The following is a 16,823-nucleotide window of genomic DNA, read 5'->3' as shown; positions in this document are numbered from 1 at the left end:
ATAAATTTTTATTTTAGATTAGTTGGTGGAAGCAACACTTTATTTCTGAATTTGGAAGTTAAAGAGGATTAATTAGTAGAAGAGCATTCTTTGTTGTAAGACAATCAGGAAAGCAATAGGACTATGTAATCTGCCACAAGAGGGTTTTGCCCTCTCTTTTGACCTGGGGTTTGGGATCTTCAATTATTTTTTTATTAAATGCACAAGTGGTCAAGGAGCTGTGAAATAAATATTTATTTAAGACATTAACAAAATTAAAATATTAAACAAGTACTATAACAATAACATTAAACTAGTAAACAAAGGTGCACGTACAGAACAATAACGTAGGTGCTAAACAAGAACATGCATAATAAGAACAGTAGTGCAGAGTAAAATATTGTGGAATATATGGGTGGGACTGTTAAGATATGGTATTACATTAGAAATCGGCAACGGATAAATAGTGACGAGTGAGGCGCTCTTGACTCCACAACACAGTATAGAGATGTTAGAACAGACGAATGCATATTAATTTTTGTCCTAAAGTGGCTCGGGACTGATGAGAAAAATATGGATAGCGCTTATCATTGGAATAGAGAAACGATACTATGGTGGAAAATTACTAGGAATATGCTGATGGATGAGTTGGTGACGGAAGAACGTGGATTGATCGTGATCTGCTGGAATAGTACGAAAGTACATTGAAAGCAAAACGATGAGTGGTGTATAACATGATTTATATAGGGATCCTTGCTATAACTCTAAAATGTTGTATCAAGAAAGATATTCTTACGAACCTGGTGTTCGTGGCTATAAACTTTTGAAGCAAGTGGGCGATATATTGAACGAGCGAAGGAAAGTCAATTTTATCACGTAGGTCAGAATTATGATAGGAAAGTTGATTCGGTATTCTAAGCGAATTGCATGTCGCTCTAGAATCTCAAGTCTATTGTGGAATTTCTGAGGGGCTGAACACCAAGCTAGGTGACAAAGGGTGAGGACACTCCGCATGAATGCCTTGTAGGTGTTAAAATATATCTGAAGCATATAAGAAGTATAAAAGAGGTGACAAACTAGAGCATTGCGGAACCCCGGAAAGTGGGAGGACTAGATGAGATAAGGAGTTGTTTACATTGACATAAGCAATACGGTTGAGTATGAACGAATGTATGACTCAGAGGTATGAAAGTGGGAGACCCATCTTAAGCAGCTTAAAAATGAACCGTACTGCAAAATCCAGTCAAATACCTTTGCAAGATTCACCAGTATAAGATAAGACGGAAGATTTATTATAATGAATAGTAAGACTAGTGGTTAGGCGAAGTTATTGATCATTTATGTCGTAATGAAGTCTAAAGCCAGTCTGATGAAATAGTAAAAGTTGACGATCAGGATCAGGATCAGCGGTAAACGTAGAACCAGTAGTTTTTCAAAGACTTTGCCCAGGGTGAAGTTAACTGGATTGGGCGATGTGATTGCACAGAATGCGGTGGTTTGTTCAATTTCAGAAACATACAGATTTTTACATACCTTCCAATCGGAAGGATAATAAGCAGTTTGGAGAATAAATGTACATACTGTAGCCAAAAAACGAAAAGTCTGCCGAACATTCTTTACGAAGTCTGTGCAACACTTGACCGAAGCCAGGTACTACTATGTTTCTGTTAAATGGCAGATTGAATATCTCCAGAAGCGATTTTATGAGTCAAATGATTACTGGTGTTTAAAGTGTAATAAATGGAAGGCTGATGGTGTCTAAAGTGTGATAAATGGAAGGCTAAAATAAATAGTTTATTGCATCTTCGGGCACTTTGGGACTGCAGCGGTGAATGCAGGTAGAAGATGTAAAGACTGACTGGTTATGAGTGGCGAAAGCAGCTTCCTTTTCGTTGTCTGTATGTAAAGGTTGGTCTTTCTGCATAAGAGCATCTGGGACTTACTTTTGTCCAGTTAGGAGACGATTTGTTTTTCAATACTTCGTTGAGTATGACTCTGTGTTCAGCTGACTACAGGTTTTGCTCCAGGTAAGTTATTTCTAAGCAACGATATAATTATGAACTCTCCGTTGCCATGTGCAGGCTTGTGCTAAATACTCTGAGTTTCGTGCTTTTTCGTATTCTCGAAAGTAATATCGAGATTTACGTACGAGAGCCAAGTATTAAGGAGGTAATATTTGTTGATAGTATTACCTCAATATGAGCGCTACTTGTGCTATGGACGCGCTTTGGACGACGCTCTCAAGGTCGTATTCAGTTGTAGGTGGTGCGAAACGGATAAGAGCGAAATCTGTATCAGGGCAATACTGATCCCATTTTGCCTTGTTGTACATCTTGCTAGTTCTCAAAATTAGTTGAGATCGTTGTCTTTTATGGTTATCAAGTATATTTACCTTTACCACAAGGTGGCCGCTACCGATACAATCAAGTACTTTTATGTTGCATTTATCGACAATGAGGCAGTGTTAATAACATCAGGTGTCATTTGACTTCTTGGTAGTGTATATTTCGGTAAATAATGGATATATCCATGCAAAGTAAGTGATACATGATCGAGAAACTGCCATTTATGTTAGACAGAATGACTGTTGATATTAATGTCTGCTTGTATTAAAAGCTGTCGAAATTGGTTAAAGCAGCAAGTGAATAACGTGATCGGGACAGATATAAATTGTAGCCACTGTTACTGCAAGATTTGAAAGGTAAACTGTTGTCACTGGGTGCTCTGGTAACTGGCAATGCAGTGCAATGGAGTGGTATCTATTAGAGTTATTATGTATTCCTATTGCAGCACTACCTTGGGCTCTTGCCTTATTGCCTATGTAATTACAGTGAAGAAAGTTATAGCAAGGAAAGCGGTTATAAGTTGCTGGTTCGAGCACAGTCTCGTTCAGTAGAAATATGTCCATATTCTCCTCAAGCAGTAAATATTGAAATAGTATACGATGTGACGTTAAAAAGCTAATGATCATTAAAAGGGATACAAGAGCCATAATCACATAAAACTTTATGAAGTTAGACAATTTAGTTAGAAAGAACTGAAGTGTCTCAGTACAATGTGGAAATGAGGGAAGGGAATAAGTAGCATACGGATTGACCTAAAAGTTAGCTGAAGCTGCTGAAGTGACGTAATCTAGAATAAGTTAGCGTTGATAAAAAAAGATATTTTATAGGATAAGCATAGTGTATCGAAGAAAGTTTAGAATAATGAGAGGAGATGTAATGGATTGAGAAAGAGGCACGATTGAATTTGTGGTACGAAGTGGACGGTCACCTCGAGAATGTGCAGGATTTTCTGCTGGTTTAGCTTTACATTCATAGCTATAAATCATATATTTGTTACTCGAACAAGTTGAACATTGTAGGAGCTTTTGTGTATCGAGATAGTCTTTAGTGGTATGATTCCCAGTACAGTATCCGCATTTTGCAACATTTGGATATTTAGCAGTTACATGTTGTTGTAAACTTGGCACCCCTCACACTGAACTGGACGAGGGAGGTTACTACAAGACGGTTCTGCCCTATGACAATTTTTAAATGTATATACGCCCTCTTATAGTAAAGTATTAATGGCAGATTGAGAAATGATCAAGACTCGTATTATGTATGTTACACTGTTATTATTTTTTATACGAATACATTTTGACACCGCAAATCCCTCATCCTTATTTAAGTAGTTCTTCGTAAGTTACTTCTGATAAGACACCACAAATAACAACTGATATCATGAGTGTTCTAAGAGGTGGAGGATTCTGTTTGACTCTGTCTGGTAGGTTAGCTAAATACGGAGTTTTACCCCAAAAAAATCGTAATTGGTCTTATTGCGGTCGAAATTTTAGTCTTCGAACTTGATATCAACACCGTCCTTGGTGAAGATAGTCTGATGAATACTGGTTCGTGAGAGGTACTTAATAATCTGGTTAAAAATATGACGGGTGTTACTCTACTTAAGGTCGAAGTTGGTCAAGAAAAATGGGTACAGTTTTGGCCTAGGAAGGGTAGTTGCAATGTACTGTTGCAATCCAAAAGTGGCCGTGGAGGGAACTGGTATCACGATCTGCACTGGTTCTTGTTCTTCCGGGGTTTTGATATAGGTTGGAGAGCAAGAGCATGATCTCTTGTCGAAAGGCTCTATGTTTTCTAAGAGAGCTGCCGGCTGCGTCGATTAGTCTTAGAATCTCGCTTAGTGTTTGTTAATGGTATAAGAGTGAGACCTTCAACTAATCCTGAAGTAGTTTAGAAAATGTTAAAAGTACTCATAAAGAAGTAAGCCCTATAAAATGACTAGTTAAACCACTGCAATTATAAAGTATAAGGGAAAGAGAATTATGTGAAGACGTGTATAAACGTGGTTTATATAATACAAAACTTAATCAACCTTTCTAGGGGCAGAAAATACTAATCTGAGAACTGTGTTACATGGAAAGTGATACTAAGATTTAAGAAACTTGCTCCTAAAATTCGTATTTTGCATTTCCTGTAGACTCAATAGAGAATTACTCTGCTTGATAGTTCAAGATCCTGTGTAGGTCACAGCGAGTGACTTCCTCATATTAACAATAATTTATATAGATTGATATTAATGGAATGCATATCTAATACGAACATACTTACTAATTAGGGCGTCCACTACAAGAGGAATTTACGCCACTATCACTTAAATTTACGAATGGATTATTTGTTTCCTCATGCAAAGAATCCACATAAGAATTGGCAGACACAAGAAGTTGTTTGTGATAGCAGATGTACAAGACATACCTGAAAACGATACGATCTCTTTTTTAAAATGTTTTGTGACAGTCATACCTACGCAAGAAGGTCGTTTGTTTTAACTATGATGTCTATGCTTTAATTAAAATTTAATAAATAACCTTTTTAGATTTAAATGAAACATACTGACAATCATTTTCTTATATCATTAGTTATTTTTAACATTACTAAGTTTTTTCTAGTAAGATCCTAAGCTATAAACTTGAAGGGAGATTATAATTAAATTGTGTACACAGATTACTGAAAAATAGTATAAAACTTTGTCAGGTTATATCTTACATCAAAAGAAAGCAAAAACTAACAAATGCGGGTCAAAAAAAGACACTTTCTTTAAGAACTTGAGTTGTCAAAAGTGCACAAATGTAAAGAATATTAACATGTACTCGTTGGAAACTAGCTCAATGGTTCGAGATATTATGCCAACTAGTTCAAATTCTGTATCAATATCAATATTTGTGAAATGCGTTTACTTACGTATATAACACATTTTAAAGTATAAAATATGGTATTGGAATTTTTAGCATTTACTGAATTGCGTCTTCTAAATTCATTGTGCGATAAGGTATAATTTGCAAACATACATATTAGGTAGAACAAAAATCTTACCAATTTGTCTATAATTTCTGGAACCACTTAGTTTCATAACTTTTAAGCTAAGAGCTTCAAAATTTGTCTTTTTGCACTATAGATCTAAAGTAAGGCGTTACTCAACCATATTTATTAGAACTTTCTGGCATTCTTTTGTATTTGTTACCAAGATTCATTCCCGGAGTTTAACTTTCCTGAAGCATGTACTGAATTTTACCTATAAAATAAGAGGATGTGATTTATATTCAAAAACAATTTAAATACCCACTCATACTCATTGTTAAAATTGCAGCAAACATCAGGTTACATTTTTTGTTCTTTCGAAGCTTCTTACTAGTGGGTGCGAGTGTAGTGTTTTGAAAATGAAGATGCATATCTTTTCTTTCTTTTTAATCATGAATTAAAAGCTTGACGAAAAAGGTGTGAAGAACATTTATGAAAATAAATACAGAAAAGGCGGAAATAATGGAAATGGTATAAAAAGAAACACTACGAAAAACAAAAGCGTTCGAAATATGGATGTGAAAAAGAATACAGGTAATCAGTTTTTGGAACAAAAATCTAATAAGAAAATATAAGGAATAGTAACAAAGAAAAGCATATTATTGGAGGTAATTAAAAAGATGAAAGCAAACTGATTCAAATAAATTGTATTACTTGAGAAGAAATGGTGTTCTCAGGACGTGGCAGAAGATACCGTGGAAAGAAAAAGAGAAAGAAATAAAATGCAGAATTGATGGACGATATTAATATGAATGGGGATTTGCTGAGAACCATAAAGAACAAAATCTTCTTAATCTGCGAGCTTAACCTCCCAATAAAGGAAGAGTATTTGTAATGATGGTGCCGTACATACCGAATACCCACCAACAGACTGTCACTGATATACAGCAAAATGTTTAAGAATCAATTTTTAGGAAGTTTGGCTTACTTAAAAATACCTGTATATCTATATATTTACTCTGCCTGCCCGTGTGTCCGTCAAGGAGATACAAAATCTCAACAATTATTTGGTGGATAATCAACTTTGACCAGGTCAAACATTAGGAATCGATTTCGTTGATGGAAGTGATATTCAAACCGGAAGTGGTAGAAATCATCCATTTTCGGGTTTAACGTAGATCACTATAGGGCAAAAATGGTAATGGATAGAGGAAAGAGGTTTTCTACAGTTTATTAACCGTTCCAAGAATACATGTAATATCCATTCTTAACTCTTTATTAAAACTGGGATTAATAGAGCTCCAGTACAACTTCCGGTTTCAATAGAGAGTAAAAACAATGTAAGAACCAGAAGCGTTTTTAAATCGATTTAGCGTTCCAAGAATACGTACCATCTTCTCTCGTAACCCTCTGTTCAAACTGGCTGTCGCAGAAATCAATCCCTTCTGGTTTTAATGTTGATCGCTGTAAGAGTTAAAGTGGTAATAGATAGCGAGAAGCTGTTTTCTGCAATCGATTAAGCGCACCAAGAATACATTAAATATCTATTTCTAACACTTTATTAATACCGGAAGTGATGGAAATCCACTACAACTTCCGGTTTCAATACAGAGTGAAAACAATGTAAGAAACAGAAATTTTTTTTCTTAATCGATTTAGCATTCTAATAACAAATATTATTTTCTGTCGTAAACGCCTATTTCAAAGCAAAAGTGACAGAGATCTAAACTAACTCTATAGCCAATGTAAACCGGAGGTTCAACGCCGCGATCACGAAAGCTTTCCATTGACTTCTATCCTTAGCCAACTCGATCTAATTTCTACTTTGTATTCTGATTTCTGTGAAAGCCTACTTAATATTGTCCTCTCATCTGCGCCTAGGTCTTCCTAGTGTCACAAATCAACCACTTCCGGTTTTAACTTTGATCTCTATAGAGTAAAAACTGTAACAGACAGCAAGAAATAATTTCTCCAGTCAATTAAGTGATTTAAGAATGTATTTCATCTGTAGTCTACTCTCCCTATTAAATCCAAAAAAAAAGTAGAATTCTACTATCACTTCCGGTTTCAATATTAATTCAAAAAATGACACCATACGAACCAAATTCCTTCACGTGGTGTACAAGTGATTCGTGTCAGGGTAACCGCGCCTTATTATTAGATAATAAGTTAATTTCAAGTTTGCTAATTGTTAATTATGTACTTACTTTCGAAAGTAGACCTGTGAGGCATTCTAGAGTTTACGGAAAAGTCATAATAGTAAAGAAAGCTAAAAGTATCTTTAAAAGTATGCTTCTCTTACCATGAACTTTCAAAGTTATGTGATATATAATGGTCCATAATAGAACACCCTAATATTATTTACTACGTAAACTCACTAATTAGCCTTTGTACATATTTTAATAAGTATAATATTTGTATGTTTGCAGGTGAGTTTGTCCATCTCTATCCTTCTATCGCTGACCGTGTTCTTTTTGCTGCTCGCAGAAATCATCCCGCCCACATCGCTCGTCGTTCCTCTTCTAGGAAAATTTGTACTGTTCACCATGATTCTAGATACGTTCAGGTAAGATTGAAATAATCTGTGTTGTCTTTTAATAGCTAAGTCTTTGGGACCATTTCATAGTTTTAATGACCTTGGAACTTATTAGAAAATATAATAACGTTCATTGTTTAGTCAAAAATGATAACATACCTAAGAAAAAATAGTTTGATATACGTGGGACTGCTGGAAAGTTCGTAGCCCAACCCAGAAGGATTGTACGTGGAATGATAAAATTTTACAGTTATTCTACATATTCGACTGAAGTTAAATATACTTCTTTGCATGGTGCTCCAATTTTTGCAGACCAGTTTAAAAATGAAGACTGTTCCGTAGCATTAGTCATCTTCTTATCAGATCCCAAGTGTTGTTCTTTCAAATGTTCTTTGTGTTTGAGAATAAATAATAGTATGAAGGAGCTAGATCTGGGAAATAAGAAGGACGATCTAGACATTGAAACCTTAGATCAAGCAATGTCAGTTGTGTTTATAGTGCTCGATGAACGGGGGCATTGTCCTGAAGGAAGAATATTACTTTTCAATTTTCCGCGACATTGTACTTTCAACTTGTCCTTCAATTTTTTTGAGTAATGCAGAGTAATAAATGTTCTGCAAATATTTAGAGGGTAAAGAATTTGGGTAATTCCTTTGTGCTACACAGACTAACGGATGATTGTTGTTACTAATTGGTCACTGTGGAGATGAAACCTAATAATTTTATAGTAAAAGGATAACTAATAGTGTATCCAATAATTCGAAAGATGTACTAGTTGTATACAAAAAAGCCGATGATACGGTGTTCAAGGATATTTTCCTCCTCATGTCCTATACAGAGCCTCCAGATGGATAGCATAATTTGTTGATTATTTTTTCCGTCTTACGCTAGAGTTTGACACTAACTAATGATCAATAGTTCAGAGCATATTATTGCTTACCTGATAGAAATCGAATGTCTTTGTGGCCACATGAGATTCACTTTCCTCTAATCCTAAACGCATTATCCAGATTTCAATCGTCATTTTTCTAAACTATCGTTTCCCGCCCTTCAAAATAAGACCATTCACAATATTATTTCATTCAGCTCCTCAGGGATGTCGCATTACAAACTACTAACTTGTCTTATATGGATTCCGCCAAATAACTAGCTTCTGCAACTTCCAAAAATATCAAATGTGCTCTTCTGAAGCGGAAAATTAACACATTTCCTAAGCTAATGTAATCCACTACCTTGTTTAAATTCTTCTGAGGCACGCTGTAGTTTTTGAAATTGAGGAAAGCGATAACGGAAATCTTTGATTTAAAGCAAGGAAATCTCATTTCTACCCAAGTAGTATATCGATGTTCTCTGATTTGATATTCGAACAAGATTTTCATATCATTAATTTCTGCTACATATGTGATTAGCAATCTTTGGGTGTTGAACACAATCTTTGCTTCTCGGTCCATTGATTTATATAAACGATATATTGTATTGTTCTATTTCGTTAAGAACTTTGGTTTGCCAAAACTCCCTTATATATTTATACTATCCGTCTGTCCGTCTGTCTGAGACACAAAAAATCTCAAGAACTACCGGATGGATCACAACTAAATTTGGTCACAATATAAATGATAAAAAGTTAGGAACTAAGTTAGTTTTTGAAGGCGGTATTCAATGCGGAAGTGGTAGAATAAAGTATTTCTGGTTTTATGTTGTTAATTATAAAGCAAAAATGGTAATCGATTACGTGTCCTAATATTACATTTCATCTTCATCCTTAACTCTTTACTAAAACCAAGAGTGGTAGAAATGCATTATAGCTTTCAGTTTCAAGTTTAATCTACAGAGCAAAAACGATAAAAAAAATAGTAAGAAGCGGTTTTCTGGAATAGAATTAGTGTGCTAAGAATATGTATCATTTTCTCTCTTAAACATGGTGACCATAAAATTTTCAGCTGAAAACGGGACAGATTTTTTTTTTAATCATGAGAAATGAGAAACAGGTCAGAGCGTAAATTAGTTCTTTTTTACCTTAGCATACCTAATACAATTATATTGTAATATAACATAATATACAGGTATATGCGCTATAAAATATAAACAGTTTCTAACTTACAATATAGTAGGACATAATGCTGCTCGCATTTGCTCCTTTGCCCTAGCTCGAACCCTTGATATTACATTCGGTGAGAAGTTTACTCTTGAACTTAAGAATGCCAGAAGTATTTCTCAGAACCTATCTTTTTGTGAATAGTTTTAGTCTTTACTGTCTCTCATAAAATTCACTGCAGTTTTCTGTGAAGTTTACCCATACCGTTGAAGTTTATTCAACAAACAAACAACTCAAAACCTCTGCTGCCTTTCGAGCAGCACTACTGTGAGCTATGGATCATTTTTAATGTAGTAATTTCAGTTCAATTCTTGCCTCTTTGTAATTATTAATTATTGATATCTTTATAAGCAGAAAAAATACTGGGTTTGTTATTTACTTTTTGCATAAAACGATACAAATATACTTTCCTCCATCTACTGACGGGACGGCTGGGACACGCCCTTAAAACGGGACTGTCCCGATCAAAACGGACATATGGTCACCTTACTTTTAAACCAGTATTCAAAACGGAAGTGACGTTAATCAACCACTTCCTGTTTAACGTTTATCGCTATAGAATAAAAATCGGAATAAATAGCAAGAAGTAGTCTCCCGTAATAAAAAAAAAGTGTCCCAAAATTACATTCCACCTCCATTCTAACCCTTTTACTAAAGACAGAAGTAGAAGATATCAACCACTTCCTGGGTTAACGACGATCGCTATAGAGTAAAAACTTCAACAGATAGCAAGAAGAGGTTTCTTGCAACCAATTAAGCGTCCCAAGTATATATTTCATCTCCGCTCCAATCTCTCTACTAAAACCAAAAGTAGCATAAAAATACTACCACTTCCGGTTTCAAAATTATTGAAAAATAGCACGTTATGCTAATCAAACTCATGGTGTACACGTGGCACCACGGTACTTATTCTAACTAGGAAAGTACATGAAGTGGTACGCGGGGATCTGCATGTGTTATATATCGTTGGAAGGGTCATACCGAGTACACCTCTCATGTAAAATATCTCGCTTGAATGGGGCCTGTAGGGGGCGTGGCGACCATTTGAAGATCAGAACAAGGCACGCTCCTTAACACCAGAAAACATGGACAAAATAGGAAGCTATGACGTAATTGTTTTGAGACGTAGTATATATAGGTTTGAAAGGTAGCTGAATGAATACGGATCTGAATCAAATGTTTACAAATCAAAATGACGGATCCAACATGGCGGACACAAATTACAAAAAGCAAGCTATGGATCTGAAATTGGATGTACAGAGACACTCGATGCCACTATGCATGAATCGGATACCAAAAGTGTAAAATTCAAAATGGCGGATCCAAGATGGCGGACAAAATGCAAAACATTGCTATGGAACTGAAAGCGGGTAGATAGAGGTTTTCGTGGTCGCGGTGTACGAATTCAATCTTAAAAGTACAAAATGCAATATGGCGCATCCAATATGGTGTACAAAAGGTGCAAAAGTACAGAATGGGCTTATGTGTATCTAGACGAGCCTGGGCTCCGTCTCGATTTGGAAACGCACATTAGAGACGAGACCGAGACAAGATCGAAACTACTCTCGGTGTCAGTACCATCCCTACTACGGAGAGTGGACATTTGTCATACATATTGCTCACAAGTGTACACGATATAGTGTGACCGGAAATACAGTTGTGGAAGCATAACGGTATTTTAAACGCTCACTTTTCACTGTCATTGTTCGGGTCTTCAGATGGTATCTGTAAATAATCACAACGTATCCTACAGGCGCCATTCAAACGAGATGTTACAGATGTAAAGTGTAGTCGATGCATGGTCGCTTTTCCGCTGTAGGCACGTGGTTAGGGCGCAAAAATTGGAGAGCGGAAAAAGAAATAAAATTAAAATATGCTGGAGCAGAAAACGTTATTTTTGTTTCGGTTGAGCTACCTGGTTAGAAACAAATTGGATCTCGGCGGCTGATGTAAATGTGATCGTATAACTTTACTTTAGTTAATTGAAAATAGAGATTTATATTACTTGAAAAATGAAAGTGGATAGTGGAAAGACTCTCCAAAGAACAAAAACAAAGAAAGCGAAAACAATAAGAAAGTTAAGGGAAAATCCCTCCTGAACCAAAACTGGCAAGGTAATAACTGAAGATGGGGGGGGGCGCTCTGAAAATAGTGGAGCTGTAACAATTTGAAGTGTCTAGAGCGCCACGGAGGTTAAAAACGGCCCTGAGTCGATGCAGTTTTTCAACGATATATAACACATGCCGATTCCCGCGTATCTCTTCGGGGGTGGGTGAGGGAGTTGGTAGTAAAATAATTATTGTCTATGATTGCAATCTGTTCGTATCATAAAACTTTCGTGTGCCCTATAAAACCTGCCCTGCATTCTGTGCCTCAATTTTGGCATGATTGAATAGCAAAACACGTTCCCTGTTGTTTTTTTTTTTTTTTTTTTTTTTTGTAAAACATCACCTGCCCCTACTTGCAATTTTAAGTACTATAGGTATTTTTCTAGTACACGTGTAAGAATAACATATGCCCGTTCTGCACACACACACACACACACACACACACACACACATATATATATATATATATATATATATATATATATATATATATATATATATATATATATATATATATAGCATGTTTCGTCGGTCACATTGGATCCGTTATATTGCATTTTGTACTTTTAACATTGAATTCGTATTCAGCGTCCACGAAAACCTCTACCTACCCGCTTTCAGCTCCATAAGCAGTGTTTTGCACTTTTTCCGCCATATTGGATCCGTCATTTTGAATTTTACACTTTTGGCATCCGATTCATACATAGCGACGTCGAATATCTCTATATACCTAATTTCAGATTCATAGCATGTTCCTTTGTCATTTGTGTCCGTCATGTTGGATCCACCATTTTGTTTTGTAAACATTTGATGTCAGATTCGTATTCAACTACCTTTCAAATCTATATATACTACCTCTCAAAACAATTACTTCATAGCTTTTTATTTTGTCAATGTTTTCTGGTATTTCGGAGCGTGCCTTGTTCCGATCTTCAAATGGTCGCCACGCCCCATATAGGGCCCATTCAAGCAAGATATTTCACATGAGAGGTGTACTCGGTATGACCTTTCCAACGATATATAACACATGCAGATCCCCGCGTACCACTTCATGTTCTTCCCTAGTAAGTGAACGAGGATGATTTTATTTTACTGATTTCTTCTAGTGGTCTATTAAATATCTCTTACTTTGTGAAATTAAATTCTGAATTATTCATGTAATTTTCTCATTTATAAATGTAATCTTAATCAATAACGGAACCTTACGATATGTGAATGAGATACCGAAGAACCAGTTAACTCGTTAGATAGCCCTCGTCATACTATCAGATCAAAAAAGCTAATCTTTTTAGCGACGTGCTTTTTCTTAGAAAATCGACAACGAATTAAATGTCCTAGCGAGAAACAGACTCCGCAGATATAAACGGACTTTCAGTTTTCATTAGTAAATTATTGTTCTAATATCATTTTACTTTTAACTCTCACTTCTGCAGCTAATCACCCTGCTACGGTAATGGTATATTGTTTGTGCCCCTCAAAGGCAGCTCTGTATACTAAAAGTCATTAAAGATTAGAATTGTTCTCCGCTAAAGGGCAAGGGGAACACATAGCAAAGTAGGATTGTAGAGCGGTGGTCAAGTTGTATGGTTGTCCAACTTCTTCGTCACCACCGTTGATTAAAAGAAACATACCAAAACTACCAAAACCAACCAACTACAAATGCTTGATTACAGAATAACAAGTTGTTCACAGAACAAACGACGCTAAATTTGTAAGAAAGTCGTCAAATCGTGCTTTAAATATCAGAGGTAAATTCACCAATCGGAAAACTAATGTCTTGTTTCTGACTTACAAGTCGAATCCCCTAGATTTAGCAACCTTTCCCCCAAATTGGCAGCATTGAAGGGAAGTACGTACACAAGAAACCGACTCGGGATCTAACTTGGTCAAAAAAGAGGTACATCAAAATTCGAAAAATCTATAACTATACATTGTTCAGAGTAAGCTCTAAACTCCGATAAACAAAATATTTGTATCCTTCCGCTTGTCACAAATACGATTGGCTAGTGATGTATCACTCCCACTCCCCACGGGGAGGAGCAAATTATACACGTGCATTTTGACAATAGTGTCTCGTGTTGTCCAGATACTTACAGCAGCAGCAGAAAAGAAAGAAAAGAAACTCGAAAGATGAAAAAAATAGTATTTGAATTTCGCTCGTAAACAATTATTGCTTAGTGAGTAAAGGTTTGTCTTGTTGGTGTTCACCACAACACTCGCGGAACCGGGATTCGTGCCAGCCATCTTTCAGACTTTAAAAGCAGAACACCCGTCCACAGTTGAGTTGACGCCATAATTACTGCGCATGATTAGTGTTTATTTCTATTGTTTCATTAGCAACACTCGATTGCAGTATTATTAAATAATCCGTATTATATGTTTGTCATTTATAATAATATAGCAGTTTTATATTAAGCTTCATAGTAAAAGTAATAATGCAATCACATGAACTATTTTGCGGAGGAATACAAGGGTCGGTAGGACAGCAGCAAATCAACGAGATTTAGTTTCACGTAGCTTTGTTTATCGCAGTTTAGAGCTTACGCCGAACAATGTATGGAACTTTAAATTTTATAGCAAATTGTAGATATTAGGAAAAATGAAATGAAATATTTAAGTTTGACGTCCCACGATTATGCTTGTTAGGCTAAAGTAGACGGTAGTGATGAGAAATGAATGAAATGGTGGAATAAAGAAAGTGAGAGGAAACGGGAGAACCCTGAGAAAACCCATGAACACGGAGCTTGTCCACCACAAGGTTCACACGGTGTGAGCTGGGATCGAACCAGGGACCCCAAGCACTGGATGTGAACGCTTTACCACTTTTTTTTTAAAAAAAACTTCCTGACTTATTTTTTTCGATTTCCACCACTTTTCAGGACTACTAGACTCGACAGGAACACGAACACCGAAACATCGAGGACAGTTAAAATTCCTTCACTGAGCCACCAAGCCCCCTTTGCAAACGCAATAGTGTTTAACAATTTTACAGATGAAAGCATTACTATTTACTGAGATTTTTCTTACGAACCTAGCCTACAGATAATTTATACTCAAAACTTACACTTTTCTCAGTCAGAATTACTAATAAACAATGAAAGAACTATTATAAGAGTTTATTAAATATAGAAACATTTATTTTCATTTTTGAATAAATATAAATATTCACTCTTATTTGCATTTTTCAGTATATGCGTCACAGTAGTAGTTTTAAACGTTCATTTTCGTTCGCCGCAAACCCACACGATGGCGCCATGGGTTAGAAGAGTGTTCATCCACATATTGCCTCGGTTACTGGTGATGCGGCGACCGCAGTACCAGGTAGATAGACGGAGGTAAGAATTATTAACTTCCATCATTTATTAGACTAGCATATTCAACTCTACACTTAAGTAAAACCAAGCTTAAGTTTAAGAATATAGCGTTTAACTCTATATTGCACCCAGGGGCGTCATTTCAGACTTCGCTTGGGAGGGGCAAGAGCACCACCGACATAAGACTTTCACGTTTTGTACTAGTATATTAGTAGGCAATCTATTAAAGTATATGTATTCCTCAAACTCTTGGGGGGGCAATTGCCCCCTCCTGCCCCCCCTAAATGACGCCCCTGATTGCACCCTGTGAGTAACAAGTTGACTTAGAAGTTCTGTTTCCTGAAACGTGACTTTGTTTCAGATGGCAAACAGATACAAATGCAATTACTGTAATTTTTGATTATGTTCGACAGTATAATTAATGCTGGGTATCGAAAAAAGATTGAAATAATAACTCAAATTATTCGTCAAAAATTTGTTCTGCATATACCATTGGTTTAAAAACATTAATAATTTTATGAATGCCTTTATGGGTAAAAATTATGGTTTTATTTCCATATCTACTGTTATTGAATAGAGCATCATGAAGGGAATTAAGGTTGATCTTAAATTTGTCAAACCACTGTTCCTTTGAATTCTTGTATCAATGATATAGTTTAGTCAAGTTACTGCTTGTGTATCTGTCTCTATATACTTGGATAATATAGATGTACAACAATCATCATAGAGTAATAGCCCACATACAAATGTGTATTACCTTAATGAAATTCACTATGCTTATAAGAGAGCCAAATAACTCTGACGAGGGGACCTATCCAAGTGTAACTCTGACTTCGAGTCAAGACTATGGCCGTTGGATACCTTGTCCCAAAAGAACATAACACGAAAAGGGATACATCCTCGATCGCAACCGTTTCGGAGATATAAGCGTGAAAAGTTAGAAATTGAGCTCCATACTATACATTACAAAGTCGGATTTCGGGTCAGATTTTTCGGAAACGGTCGAGTAAGGAAACTCAGCGAATACATATCAAATTAGTGTGGGGAGCATAGCACCTTTTGAATGAAAACTTTGTGTCCTCGGGGCACTCGCAGGGTCCCAGGCGGGGTCTAGCTCAAAAGTTGCAAATGGAACCGGGGGTCAAGTAGCATATTGTATGAAAGCTATGTTAAATAAAAGAAGATAGAACAAATCTCAACTCTCTACGATAACCCTGTGCAACCGGGCAACTGGTCAAAATGTCAATACAACCTACATCAGAAAATCTATGGCCACGCTTCTAAATCCGTTAAGTTGCGACAATAACAAAACAGGAAAACACGTTTGAAAGTGCAAGGTATTGAAGTAAAGCAAATTGCTGCAGAGTCTCTCTCTCAAAAGCACCCTCCGATATATTTTATATCTGCACCATTATTCCAGTTTTCTCCAACTCCACTCCTCTCCAAGTTGCCTCACAGTTTCAAGGTTACTCCTTTACCATCATATTTCTC

The 16,823-nt window shown here is 36.1% G+C and overlaps 1 protein-coding gene across 3 annotated transcripts in view; it reads left to right on the top strand.

Annotated features, from left to right (window-relative positions):
* Positions 1-16,823, top strand: part of LOC145678584 (acetylcholine receptor subunit alpha-like) — a 730,942-nt gene that overhangs the window by 616,151 nt on the left and 97,968 nt on the right. For all 3 annotated transcript variants that reach the window (XM_081748902.1, XM_081748901.1, XM_081748903.1), the window contains exons 8-9: positions 7,709-7,845; positions 15,207-15,353. In XM_081748902.1, the coding sequence (XP_081605028.1) occupies positions 7,709-7,845; positions 15,207-15,353 (284 nt within the window). The remainder of the gene's footprint in view (positions 1-7,708; positions 7,846-15,206; positions 15,354-16,823) is intronic.

Source organism: Thermobia domestica, chromosome 2 (assembly GCF_964235325.1).
Source record: "Thermobia domestica chromosome 2, izTheDome1.hap1.1, whole genome shotgun sequence".
In the NCBI taxonomy this organism is placed as follows: Eukaryota; Metazoa; Arthropoda; class Insecta; order Zygentoma; family Lepismatidae; genus Thermobia; species Thermobia domestica.
Note: the sequence above shows the minus strand (reverse complement) of the source record. Positions and strands in the feature narration are given on the sequence as shown.